Raw genomic sequence first — 14,113 nt, 5'->3', positions numbered from 1 at the left:
CGCATACCTGGTCAGCCAAAAACATTCACTTGTCCACAGCAACCCTCTTACTTGGCCAAACAAGTCCTCATATGAGGACCATAATTCAAACCTTTCTGGTTTGGTAAGACCTACTGAATTTCTTTTGTTTCCCTGACACAAACTTCAAGAAATGCACCATGTTTGAGCACCAAAGGAACACCTCAGTAGAGGGAAATAATAATACCAAGTAATAATACAGGTAGTATATATTTATATGCCATCAAGTGAATCTTACAGACATTTATCTTTGTCAGTTTACAATTACCAAACCTTTCCTAGACACTATCTCACTGAATCCTCAAAATAGTCCTAGGAAATCAGTACTGTGATCATTTGTATCTCCATTTTATAGATGAGGAAACTGAGCCCAGAGATGGAAGGTGGCCTCTTCGTCCAGCTAGATCAATTCAGCCTTGGAACACACACATCATCAGTGCCCCTTGGTCCTGTGGCCCTTCCCTGTTAATGGAGGTTGGAGAGCTTCTCCCAGAATGTCCATTTTAAAAGGGCACCTAGGACAGCCATCTTCTTTTTCTGACTGCATGCACTCCTCTGAACTTCTGCATTATGGAGCTAGATACTTTCCCTCTTCTCCTTCTACCTCTTCTTTTTCATCTTTAAATCTACATGTCCTTCCTGCTTATTTGCAAATAGGCCCAATACATTGGGTAACCACAATCCCACAATACACAGTAACAGATTTGTAAGAGTTTAATAACTGCTTGATGGTTGATTAAATGAATCCTGCCTCCCTTTCACAACAATAATCCCATACTTTTGTCCTTTATAGAGACAAAAACTTTTTACATCCATTCTCTCATTGAGATTCACAACAGCTATACTGTTGTGTCCTGCTACATATAGGTAAAATGAGACTCAGAGAGAAGTGACTAGTCCAAGTTCACAAAACTCTCCATGGCAGAGTTGATGGTTAGATCCTAAGTTTCCAGACTCCAAATCCAGGCAGAATCCTTTCTAATACACCATCTTGCTTCAGTTCTCCTAAACTGCTTCAGTCTCATTCCAGGGAGGAAGAAGATAAAGATAGGCACACAGGGAGCATTAGGGCAAAGAAACAATCACTTGTGCCAAATGTCAGACGCACTAATAAAAACACAGTGTCCAGACTAAGGTCATTGCCCTATCCTCAGGCCTGGTCAGAACCAATTTGAATTATTATGTTTAGCTCTGGGAAGCACATAGTAGGAAGAACATTGACAAGCTCAAGTTACCCAGAGTAGGCTGTTTTGAAGGACCTGGGGGTGTTTAGCTGGAAAAGAGAAGAAGCATGCAGAACATGAGCACTGTTATTAAGCACTGGAAGAACTTTTATGTGGAAGAGAAACAGGATTTTCTCTGCTTGGCCCTATAGAGCATAATTTGGAGCAGTGAGAGGAAGATGCAAAAAGGGCAGATTTGGGTTCCATGTAAGGAAAAACTTCTTAGCAATCAGAATTGTTGAAAGGTGGAATGGGTTGCCTTGAAAGGTGGTGAGTTCTCCATCCTTAAAGGTCTACAATCACAGGCTAAGTGATCACTTACTGGCAAATGTTGGATTAGGGAACCTCTGAAATCCCTTCCAGCTCACATGTACCATGACTCAACAGCTAGAGATCAGAGTAGCGCACTGAAAGAGAAAATCCTGCCTTAGATACTTACTAATTGAATGACCCTGGGCAAGTCATTTAAGTTCTCTGTGCCTCATTTCCCTCATTTGTAAAATGAAGAAGTTGAACTCCATGGCCTCTGGAGTCCCTTACAAATCTAAAACTATTCTCCTAAGAGCTTATGAAGGAGCAAAGAGCTGTCCATAGTGCTGAACTCCTTCTAAGCCCAGGAGGTTGAGGGTCTTAACAGAGAGGATCCAGAACAAGCCCTCCCAGCAGATTGGGAAACCTGATAGACTGAGAGATAAGGATTGTTGACAACAATAATAAGAATGGAGATGTCAACTGCATTTTAACTGGAAATTCCCAGGAGAGAGCACAAAGAATAAAACAAAGAATGAAAGTCTCTAGGGGAGGAACAGGGGAGTGGTGGAAATAGATTTGGAGTCAGGAGGCTGGATTCAAGTCTCTGCCACTAATTGGTTTGTGACCTTTGGCAAGGCTCTTCTCCTCTCTGTTTCATCATCCATAAAAATAGAGAGTTGGAATAGCTGGTCTCTAAAGTCCTTTCAAGCCCTCACACTGAATCTATAGGGTGTGAGAGCCCAGCTTTGCTGTTGTTATTATTCAGTCATGTCTGACTCTTTGTGACCCCATTTGGGGTTTTCTTGGCAGATACTGGAGTGGTTTGCTATGTCTCTCTCCAGCTCATTTTACAGATGAGGAAACTGAGACAAACAGGGTTAAGTGACTTGCCCAAAGTCACACAGCTAGTAAGTGTCTTAGGCTGAATTTGATCTCAGGTCTTCCTGACTCCAGGCCCAGTACTCTATCCACTGTGCCACCAATCTGCCCCTATGAGATCCCAGCAGTTTCTTAGTAATACAAAAGTCCCAGTGATCCCAACTCTTCACTTCAATATGCCAAGCCTTCTCAATTCCAATTTGTAAGTTGGTTCCACATTTGGTAGTAGGGCTGGACTCCACCAGAATACATCCCTGGGCAAAGTTTGAGTGAGATCAAGGGCCTCCAGGTAACCACTACCAACAAGATTCACACTCCCAAAAGTAGAAAGAACACAAAAGACTTGTATCTGAGTTTCATCTTAGACACAATTGTTGGAAGACCTTCAGGAAAGTTACTTCTGAACCTCAATCATCTTTGTAAAGCCTTCAAAAGATGCTTGGTGTGAACACTCCTTCCATTAATGTAAATCACATCCCCATCATACCTTCTCATTTGTGTAACTCTTGTCCATGAATTCCCATAAATCTATTATAGAAGATCCATGGAGATTCACTGGAGACCTTCCTTTCAGATTTTTATTTGTTTGTTTTAAATTTCATGGCCTAACCTTGCCACACTAGAGCTGTCCCTTCTTCATTGAATTCTGGCTGCATGACTTGTCTGTGATAAGGATGTCTTACCATTGCATGCTGCACTTACAATTTCTGAGCCTCAATCTCCTCTACTAAATAAAGATAGCAATATTTGGTAAGTCTACACCTCACTGATACCAATTTTATTAAGCCCCTACTGTGTGCAGAGTCTTACAATCTGATGCTGACACACATACACAAAGTGCAAGGGAAAGAGAAGGGACCCTGAGGGGGTGAGGCAATGCACAAGACTTAGAGAGCTTGCAAAATGTACTTTAACACAATATTACCTCTCATTTTTATAGTACTTTAAAGGTTGACAAAGCACTTTCCTTGCTATGTTCCCATGAGGCAGGATGTGCTAGGAAGAGCTTGTTCAATTTACAGGTGTGTCCATGGTCACATAGGTAGGAAGGATCCCAGCCAGAATTCCAGTGAAGACCTGAGTGCTTCCAGGCCCCTGGTGGTTACGGAAGAGTGGGGAGGAGAAAGGAAGAGAAGGGAGATGAGGGGGATGGGTAATGGAAACATCAGCCTTACTCCCCTTTACCAGCTTGGCCTCCTAATTCCTTTCTTCCCTTTTGACTTCCTTCTTGAACCTTTCCTCTCCTGCTTTCCCTCCACTAAATTGGGTCTCTAAACTTTTCCTGATCCCTAAACTCACAGCCAAATACAGCTCAGCCCAGTCTGTACCCAGGACCCCTTCCTGAAGTTCAGATTCTTACTAGATGGTATGGAGAAGGCCTAAACCATCCCACACATGGCCTAATACACACACACACACACACACTCACATGCCCAAAGCTCAGATGCTCAGAATACCTGTCAGCATCCTCTGGGCTTTGGGCCGGCCCAAATGAAGCTGGCGCTGGCGGCAAGCAGATAACCAGAGATGGCAGATGGAAGGGGATTGGCCAAATGAGGCCCTAATTGACAATCAATTGTGATTAAGAGCAAAGGGACGTCTTTATAGCCTGGACAGCGCCAGGCAGAGACTTGGGGCTGAGGGAGGGGCTGGAGGTGGGAACAGAATGTCCCTTAGGACCTGGAAGACTGGGGCTAGGGAGTGGGGGAAGAAGAGATGATCTCTATCCTTTAATGGTTAGCCTAATCTCTTATCTTTCCCCCATCTCTCCTCTCACTCATCTTTTTTTCTTCCTTCATTTCTTCCTTTCATCTCTCCTGTCTCTTTTTTCTCCTAGTTACACCCTCACCTTATCTTTCCCCCTTTCCTCAGCTCCCTACTCTTCTCTTCTCCCCTCTTAACCTCTCTAAGTCTCAATTTCCTCTTCTGTACAATGTGGGGATTGAACTAGATGATCACTAAGACCCCTCCCAGCTCTAAATCTCTCTCCCCTCCCTGTCATTTTTCTCCTGAGAAAGCAGCTTGTGGCAGATCATGAAGCCCACTCCCATGCCCACCCTAGTGCAATCCCTCCCCTGGCTCAACCTAAACACCCCCCCACTCTGTTAGCCCTCTGCCTCCTGCCTTTCCATTCCCCCCATATAAATTGGAAACCCTGCCTCACCTTCAGCCAACCCAGGCTTGGACTTGAGGTGGGGGAGGAGGTGGGGGAGTGAGGGAAGGCTCTTGGAACTCTCTCAGATATCCCAGTCCTCCCCTTCCTTTCTCTTGGTGCTTTCAGTGTCTTATTCATCTAAGACAGCAATATTTATATAGTATAGTATATAGTTATACTCTATATAAGTGAATAATAAGTATATATAGGGAAGGCTGTCAAACACCTTACATTACAGTTCTTAGTGCATTCATCTGGCAAATGCAAACAGGTATATGATAAACAGATCCTAGTCATCCAGATGTGCTAGTTGTATACTCTGTGTGTGAACAGATGTACCAAATATGTATGTACAGTTTGTGTATATAAATGGGTGTATATAACATATTAAACCTGTTAAGGATGGGGGTCTCCTTATTCTGCAGGAAACATTATACTCCAAAAAGATATTCAGAAAATTTTCATTGAATTAATTACTAGCTGTGTGTAAATCAATACACTATCCATATATATTCTTACTATCTGAATATAGGGTGGGCGTATGAGTGTGTGCCTTCCATCCATATCTACATAGCATTGTAGGTAGATTCTTGAAAACTCATGCACTCAATTCACACACATTATCTGTACATTCTATCCATATGTTACCTTGTAAGTTCTTTGTGGGCAGGGACTATACTCATTTTGTCTCTTTTGTGTTTCCCTCAAGTACCTAGTACCTGGCCTCACAGGAAGCAAGTCTTCAGAAATGCTAATTGAATTCTGTCGAATCGGCTCTCCAACAACACAGAGTGCTTTCCCCCTGTGTATTCTCTGTGTATAAAGTAAAAATGCATTTTATCAGTAGAGATTTCTCAGAAACAGATAGAGCTGGTCTTGGATCCAGGAAGACATGAGTTCAAGTCCTACCAGTGACATATACTGGCTGTCTGATCCTGGACAAGTTACTTAAACCACTCAGTGCTCTGGACAACTGTCCACGATCCTAAGTACCAGAGAAAGTGCTGTCCTGTGTTACATTTGGGAGCTCAAATACCAGTGAAATCACAGGTTCAGTCCCAGTTTCCAGCCACTACCCCCCCATTATCTGTATGCTCTATGAGAATAAACACACTCTTCTTATAGCTATACTCCTGGTACTACAGATACTTTCTATCCACTTCTGGCAAGATTATTAGGCCAAATAATCTTCTATACCAATACATTCCATCCATCTACATTTGCCTGGTAGTTCTTGCTCTAATCTACCCTTGCATGGATCCCAGTTTCAGCCCCAGTGTGACCTGGTCTGGTGGCTACCTCTGGAGCTGGGCTCTCTGATTCCAAGTGCCTTACCCTCCTCTGTCCTGTCCTCTTCAGGGAAGAGCTGCCTGGTCGTGACACCCTAACACACACACACATACACGCACACACACACCTGTGTCTTCTCTTCCATACTTTTCTCCTTCCACCCACCCCTGCCCCTACTCCACCTCTAGCTGCAGGGCAGGCCTTTAGGAGAAAAGCAGTGAAGATAGATTTCAAGAACCCCTCAAATTCCCGGTGATCCGGGGCTCAGAGTGGAGGACAGAGTGGCTGAAGTATGTAGGAAACCACACCAATGTGTATCCGGGTGCGTTCTCAAAACCACCCACTCAGCATCAATAAAAACTCAGGAAGCTACCAAGGATACAAACAAGTGCCCGGGGTCTGGGTATTGAGACTCGAGAAGGAGCCTGTGGTGGGGGTGGGGGGTTGGGGATAAGACTGAGACTATGGTGCAGACATAGAACTTCCAACGAATCCTTCAGGGACCCCAGATAACTAGTTCAATCCACTCATCTTACAGGTGAGGGGATTTGAGGCCCAAAGACGAAAGAATGTGATTTGCCCAAGGTAAAATAAAACAAACGTTTGTGAGTGCCTACTGTTGACAGCCGAATTGGGACTTGAGGCCAAGGCTTCTGTTTGAACCCCAGTGTTCTTTCTACTAGACTGCCTGCCTGCCTCTGGCTGTGAGTGTGAGGCTAGACGACCTGGGGAAAGTCCGGAGGTGGGGGCGGGGGGGGCTCAGATTCACGGTAAATGATTGCTTCTGTACTGTCGGAGGTTGGGGGATGGACCTTGCCCCAGAGATGAGTTTGAATTTGAAGAAAAAGTCTGATGGAGTTGGGGGGCGTTGGCAGGAGACAGTGAATGCAAGATTGTGGCGGCTGCTTGCAGTGGCTGAGCCAGGGAGGGGAGACCAGGACCTAGGGGCTGGGAAGGGGTGGGGGAAGGCAGAGGCGGGGGAAACATCGAATCTCCCCTGAGTCCCAGCCTCCTGGTGGCTCAGCATGTCCGAGCCCCGGGCCCAAATTACAGCTGATTGTTTTACCCATTATTTTCCCCAACTTTTAATTTCTGCTTTCCAAAGGATCATTGCCCGCGGTAATTGTCAGGGACCTGTCCTTGTCGGCGTCACGGCTCCCAGACACACACTGGCGCACACAGAGGACCGCATACGCACTCGAGTACACACAGGCGCAGAAACACATATATGGACATAGGCACGAAAATACACACATGCACACATAAGCACATACAGAGAATCTTACACTTGCACAGGATACATATATGCATACACAGACACATGGACATAGAAACACACAGATAAGAATGTAAATACCCGAAGACACACAAATAGGCTCACTCTTAGATGTGTAGTGACCCAGGCACTAACACGGACGCACAGTCTCTTGTATTCTATTTTCCAAACACTTTTCCCCAAGCGCCAGAGGACTCAGGGCCAGGACGTCCCCGCCTAGTGACTCCCTCGGGACAGACGGAATGATGGACTGACTGGCGCCAGACCCAATACTGAGCTCTAGCAAAGGGCCCAGACTCAGACAGCCCAGAGCCACGGCCTCCCATCCCACTGGTCCCGGGCCTCCCGCGTCTTCCCAAAGCCCGGGAGATACTTTGCGGACAAAGGGCACTCTACTCTTCCCAGAAGCAAGAGCTGAGCCCGGCTTCAGTTGGCTGGGTTATTTCTAGGGGAGACAAAGATCAGTCCCGGGTCAGAGGACATACCCCTCTCCAGGGTTTAGCTGGGGAAATGTGTCCGCCCATTTCCACTGCCTGCGCCTGCCCCCTCTGTTTGTGTAGGGGGTCGGGGGGGGGGGGGGGGGAGTTCTCAGCGACTGATTTAATTTCTTACGGAATGATTTCTACTTCCAGCTCTCCTACTCTAACGACCTAATTTTAAAATGGGGGGAAATAAGGGGGGAGAAGAGAAGGAAGAGGAGAAAGAAGGAAGACAGAAAGACAGAAGGGGGAAAAAGAATAGAAAGATAGTCAAAGGCACAAATAGACGGAAAGAAAAACAGAATACGAGAGAAGAAAGATTGAGGCAGAGTGCAACAGACAGAGAGTGCCAGAGCGATTTTAAAAATTTAAGAGAAGCAGAGAGAAAGGAAAAGAAACAGAGAAGAAGAAAGACAGAGAAAAGGAAAGAGGAAGGAGACTTAGAAAAGAAAGGGTAGGGGGCTAGGCGCTGAACTCGACAGCTCTTTTTTTTTCATTTTGAACACAAATAAATGCCTTTCTTAATCTTTTGATCCCATAACCAGCTATTAGAATGAGCCAGGGCTTAAGTTGCTGCGTTGTGTGTGGGCATAATATCTCCTCTCTATTGATCCTACAATTATTTAAAAGAAAGTCCTATCTCCTCCCACTTCTCCAAATAAGGTCATTTCGATGTTTTCCAGATGAGTGGAGGTGTACTGAAACAGAGCCGACAGCCAAGTATATCACCCGCACCCCATCGCTCACCGCTTGGCTCCCTCCTTGCCCGCCTCTCACACCCCTGAACTCTTCTCTCTCTCTCTCTCTCCCTTTTTCTCTTTATCCTTTGCTGTCTGTGTTTCTCAGTATTTCTGTCTTCTGTGTCTCTGTTCTATCTCTGTCTTTCCTGGAGATCACGGACTATCATGGGCAGGGGATTAATTTGTAGCTAATTATGATCCAGTGCTAAATATGTATCCCTAAGGGCCTCCATCTGCAAGCGTTCCCCCGTGTGAGTGTGAGTGTGAGTATGAGTGTGTCAGTGAGTGTGTCAGCCTGTGAGCTCTGTGTGCCTGTCTGCCAGCCTGACTGCCCATCAATGCGGGGGGAGCCCTGACGCCTGAGGAAGAAGGAGCCTCAGCCGGAGTCTGGGAGTTGCCACATCAGTCTCACTGGCGGTGCCCACAGAGATTCCACAGCAACCAGGACCTGGGGTTTTGTTTGTCCTTTTTACTTTTTTTCTGAAGACCATTTTAACTGAACTCTGACTAAAGAGCTACTCGTTCCCGAGTCTTTTTTCTACTGTTGGTCCCAAAGCTGAAGTTCAGAGGAGAGAAGAGAGGAGAGGTGGAAAAAAGGGAAGGGGAAAGGGCAGGAGAGGACAGGAAAGGAAAAGAGAGGAGAGAGGTAAGAGGAGGAGAGGGAGAGGAGAGGGGGGATAGGAGAAGTGAGGAGAGCAGAGCAAAGGATAAAAAAGAACAGAGCAGAAGGGAAGAGAAGAAGAGATAGAGGGGAAAAAGAAAAGAGAGAAAGGAGGGGGAGAGGGGAGACAAGGGAGAAGAGAGGGAGGGGAGTGAGGAAGAGGAGAAGAGGCGAAAAGAGGAGGACAGGAGAAGACTCCCTTGGGGAAAGGAGTGAGGAAGAGGCAAGGTGAAAGAAGGGTGTAGGGAAGAGGAGAGGAAAGGAGAGAAGGGGGGCCGAGAAGAGGAAGAGGAAGAGAAGGGAGGAAAAGAGAAGAGAGTAGAGGAGAAAAAAGAAGAGGAGAGAGCTAGGCGCAAAGGGGTCGAGGGGAAGGGAAGGGGGAGGGGGGTCTCCCCAGAGTCATGAATGTGAGCACCAAGGCTGCGCTGGTTGACATCTCCATTCCCGCAGCTGTGACTGTGGCGACGGCGGCGGCTGCAGCGACGGGCCCGCCCGGGGCTCCGGGCGCCTGCGGCCGGTCACGGGACAGCATGGACAGTCACGGGGAGCTGCCGCTGTACCCGTGCCCGGGCGGGCGCGAGCGCCCAGGGGCCCCGGAGCAAGCGCCCAGCAACACTCCTGCGGGGCCCGAGGCTGCTGGGGCAGCGGCGCCAGCTGCTCCCCGCCCCACTTCCTTCTCTGTCCTCGACATCTTGGACCCTAACAAATTCAACAGCCGAAGGCGCCGCTGCGCTTTGCTCTACCCAACTGCCCAAGTAGCTCCCGCGGGCCTGGGCCCGGGATCCGGAGCAGGGACAGGGGCCGGAGCTGGAGCCGCAGCCGGAACAGCAGCAGGAGCAGACTACGGACTGACTGGCCAAGAGAAAGCCCGAGAACCCGGGCCGGACTTGGGCCCCGACGCCAAGACTCTGGCCGAAGTCCTGGAGCCCTGCGGCCCCAAGCCCTCAGATCTGACCCGTAAGTACTCGTCCCCAGCCAGCTCCTGCTTCCCAGTTCGGCACCACACGTCCAGCCCCCAGCTGCGGCCCAGCTCCTCCTAACCCCTGGCCCTTTCGGCACCCCGTTCCTCCCCAGCAAAGGCCTCCGAAACTCCAGCCAAGTTCGCGGCCCAAGGGAGCTCCTCCGGGACAGAGTGGGACTGGAGGGAGTGAGAAGGTGATGCTCTTTCCGCCAGGAGCCCAGCCTCCGCAGTGTGGGGGCTACTTTGTGTCTTCCTCCCTCCTCTCCCCTTTCCCACCTATCCAAGAATGCCCTAGCCTCCCTTGTCCGAACGGATCGGTATTCGGGACAAAATTTGAGCTGGTGGGGGTCAAGATGGAGGTCGGGGAAGGGGGTAAAGATTGTTTCGGTGGGAGTCCCGGCCCGGACCAGCTCTTGTAATCTCTGCCCTCTCCAGACTAACGCGGGACAGGCTCAGTTTCAGTGTGGCTGGAGGCTGAAGGGGAACCTGGGGTGCTGAGAGGCCTGCCCAGAGTTGAAGCGGGGGGGGGGGGGCTGGTGAGGTCTGAGCCCGCGGTCCGTCTCCTTCCTAGTCGGACTCCCCTTTCCCCGTCCCCGAGTCAATACCAGGATCGAATTTTCCCCAGAGTCGTTATTAGTAGTAAATCATCATCATCATCATCATCATCATCATCATCATCATCAATATCTCTGCTCCAGGTCTTGATTTGGGCAGGGTACTCTGAACTCTCCCCGGACGCATTCCATTTTCTCGTTCCCCTCGAATTCTCTCTCCTCTCTTTCCTTTCTCCTTCTCCCTAACCCCTCTCTCTTTTTTAAGGGCAAATCAGACTAATTGTCACAAAATGCTGGTTATCTCTGGAAAAACAATTAAATTCCTTCGATTACATTTAAGGTAAAATGTGCTTAGCAGCGTAAAGAGGCCGGATAATGGGGGAGCGCCCGGAGCGCCGGCCCGGCGGGGCCGGTCGATATCCCATTATCGAATCGTGCATATCTCTTTCAAACACCTTGCAAACTCTCTGCTAACATCTAAATTATAGGGTCAAAATTCGGATAATTACTCGATTAAAACCTATTACACTTATTAGGGGCCTCTATTGATCGCGAATTGCATTCGACCCGAGCGCCAGATTGCTTTTTTTTTTTCTTTTTCGTTTTGCCCCCTTTTCCCCCGGGTCCAAAATATGCCAGCTCCACCCAAGCCCCACGGGAGACAACGGCCAGGGGAGCTTGGGCTGGACCTGTGTCAAATGTAGGAGAAAAAAATTATTTTAAAAAGAACAACATAAAAACCGCCCGTTTCTATAGCGCTTTAGTGGTAAAGCGCTTTCCCCTCAACAACCTGATGAGGGAGGTAGTGCAAGGCTTTGTTGTCCCCATTTAAAATATCGGAAAATTGAGACTGAGAGAGAAGTGCCCAAGGCCAAAGAGCTAGCAAATGGGGAAGCCAAGACTGAAGTCCGAGTCTCCCGCCTACAGATCATAGTTCTTTCCACTACCCCGCACTGAAGAGACAGCTGCAGCCGGTGGTTGCAGGCCCAGGATGGAAGCTGAGGGGTATGGGCGAGGGAGGGAGGACGACAATTTCCCTGGAAGAGAGTGTCATGGGATAAGAAGGGAGAGCAAATCGGTGGTGAGCGCCCAGAGCCCGGTTGGCCACGCACAGCAGGGTCTGTAATGAAGAGTGCGCCTGTTGGGGCCGCTGGTGGGAGCTTTGGGTAGGTTTCGCCACCACCGCCACCTTTTTCGACCTTAGAGTCCTCCCAGATCAGTGAATACTCAGGGTTCGCACCGGTTCCAAAACGCAGTCCACTTGTGGTTGGGAACCAAAGACTCCTGGGCCTGAAAGTGTTGGAGGCAGGGCTTACGTAGGTTCTGTGGGGGTGAAAGAGCAGGTCGGAGAGGTTCAAAGAGTCCACCCCCAAGGCATTGCATTTGGGGCCGCGATGCCAGGCCCAGCGCTCCCAGCACCTCTAACTGCACAGTACAGGACTCGATCGTGGCGGCAAATTCGTCTGGGCAGGAGGGCCTAGGTGAAGAGCTTGGATCGAAGAGGGAAAGCGACTCATTACCTAAGGTGAGGCTTCCCAGAGCAAGTAGGCATGCCTTTCCCTTCCGGGTATGAAGATCACTCACCGCCTTCTAGAAGCAGTTGGCGGCTTAAGCAAGCTGCTGTCCAGGAGGCGTTCTAGGGCAACCCAGAAGAGGCCGTAGCCTCCACCCTGCCTCCCAAATCATGCAGCTTTGGAAGAACTCAGGACCCAGACTGACCAAAAACCAAGTTCGTGATGTCTAGCCGGAAACAAATTTTCAGAAGCTGCTGGAGCCTGACCCAAGACCAAAGTTAATCAGGGTTCGAAAGACCCCTTGTTCACCCCTCACCACCCTTCACTCGGTCAGAAGAGTGTGGAGTGAAGAGGTGGAAAATGAAGGTGAGGAAGAACGAATGCGCTTGGAGGAATTGTTTTATCGCACCCAAGGAAAACCAGCGCGTATTTGTTACGCCACGCCCCTGGGGGCATTTGTTCGGACACTGGCCTCCGAGACCCGGCTGTGTCTGACTTCTCTGCGGGAGAGGAAGAACCGTTGCGGCAGCAGAGTCCCAGTTTTTCAATCTTTGGGTAAAATCGAAGCCGAGAGGGTCTAGTCCCGACTTTGCCTCTCACACACTGTGACCTTGGGCAAGTTTCTCTTTCTCGGCCTCGGTTTCTCTCCTCTGCAAAATGAAGAGGTTGGATTAAAAAAGGTCTCTAAGTTCAGCCCAGCGGGAACACTGTAATTAGGTTAATTCCTTGAGAATACAGACCTCTGTCCTGGAAGCTGGCCTATCCCATGCCTGTGTTATAAAAGCTCGGAGAGTCACGGTGGGGCCACCGCTAGATAGACTAATGTGAGAAAGCAGCATGGCCCCAAGTAAAGCCTGAGTGATTCCAGCGCCTGGGAGCCTTCAGCGGGGATCTTTACTCCTGGAGTGAAAGTGGAATAGGCGACTTCCTAGTCTGGGAGTCTGGGATATAAACTGTCCTATCTCCACGGCAGCGCGCCAAGGGCTTGGAAGTGTTCAACCCCAAGAGTTCAAAGTGGTCATTCGGGTGCCTGTCCCGAAGCCAACTTCCCCCGGTGCTCCCTTTCCGAAAAGTCTTCCCAGCGGGAAGAGACAACTGGCGGAGCCGCAGAATGAGTTGGAATCTGGTACATTCTCCATGTATCCCAGGTAGCAAACAGACTCCTTTCCAAGGCTGAGGAGCCCGCGTCGCAACAAGGCCAAACCCGCCAATACGTCGGGTATGCAAATCCTGTCCACCCTGCGGGAGAACCCATCCTGGGGTGCTCAAGGACTAATAGACGGAACCCTGGGCTGCATCTGAACCAAGGACCTTGGGGTCTCAGGGGCACATCCCCAAGAAGAGAAAGGGATGCAGAAAGGGAAGAAAGGGACTAGTCAGGGATTCAGCCCTCGATCTGCGAATACCTATGTTTGCCCCCACTGAGCTCCAAGTGATGGCCAGAGCTGCCCCAGCCCCACCAGGCTGCTGTGGATTTGTGGGGTCTGGGAGCAGTGCCCGAGCTCCGCCGACAGGCCCAGACGCGCCAGCCTAGGCTGAGCTGGGAGAGGGAGGCAGCTCGCTTCTAAGTATCGGATAATTGCCTTGTTCGGTGCCCGAGCCCAGTTAATTGGAGTATAATATAAGCCGAAATAAATTAAATGACCGTTAACTAGTTTGTACATTACACAAAATGAGTTTAATTAAGTTTGTATCTGCCCTGCTAATCAATACGAGTATTTACTCCAATGTAATACTTCTCAGTTGGAAGCAGAGAGAAAACAAATAAGAGGGAAATTAAAAGGGGGTGGGGGAGGTTGACAACGCCTGGTACAGGCAGGTGCAGGGGTTCCGAACGGAAGATCACTTCACTGATCCCCTCTTTGTCACTCCTGGTTCAGCGAAATCATGGCCAGTCTTCCTCTTTATAGGGAACCTGAGACGTTTAGTCTCCCTCTTTCGTACTTCATTTTAAAAAAGAAATAGACAGCCTTTCTTGATTAACTCCTTTAGTGGAGAAAGGAGCTCCGCAGAGAAGATTCTGACATACGTAAAAGAATAACCCCATCGACGAAGGAAAGAAGAAAGGAAGGAAGGAAGGAAGGAAGGAAGGAAGGAAGGAAGGAAGGAAG

The 14,113-nt window shown here is 49.0% G+C and overlaps 1 protein-coding gene across 1 annotated transcript in view; it reads left to right on the top strand.

Annotated features, from left to right (window-relative positions):
- The first annotated feature begins 13,437 nt into the window (after positions 1-13,437).
- The window catches only part of NKX1-1 (NK1 homeobox 1), a 3,848-nt gene continuing 3,172 nt past the window's right edge, over positions 13,438-14,113 (top strand). The window contains exon 1 of the mRNA XM_027836273.1: positions 13,438-13,516. Within this exon, the coding sequence (XP_027692074.1) occupies positions 13,438-13,516 (79 nt within the window). The remainder of the gene's footprint in view (positions 13,517-14,113) is intronic.

This window comes from Vombatus ursinus, unplaced genomic scaffold (genome assembly GCF_900497805.2).
Source record: "Vombatus ursinus unplaced genomic scaffold, bare-nosed wombat genome assembly UNPS02014818.1, whole genome shotgun sequence".
NCBI lineage: Eukaryota > Metazoa > Chordata > Mammalia > Diprotodontia > Vombatidae > Vombatus > Vombatus ursinus.
The sequence above is the reverse complement of the archived record's forward strand: the minus strand, read 5'-3'. Positions and strand labels throughout refer to the sequence as shown.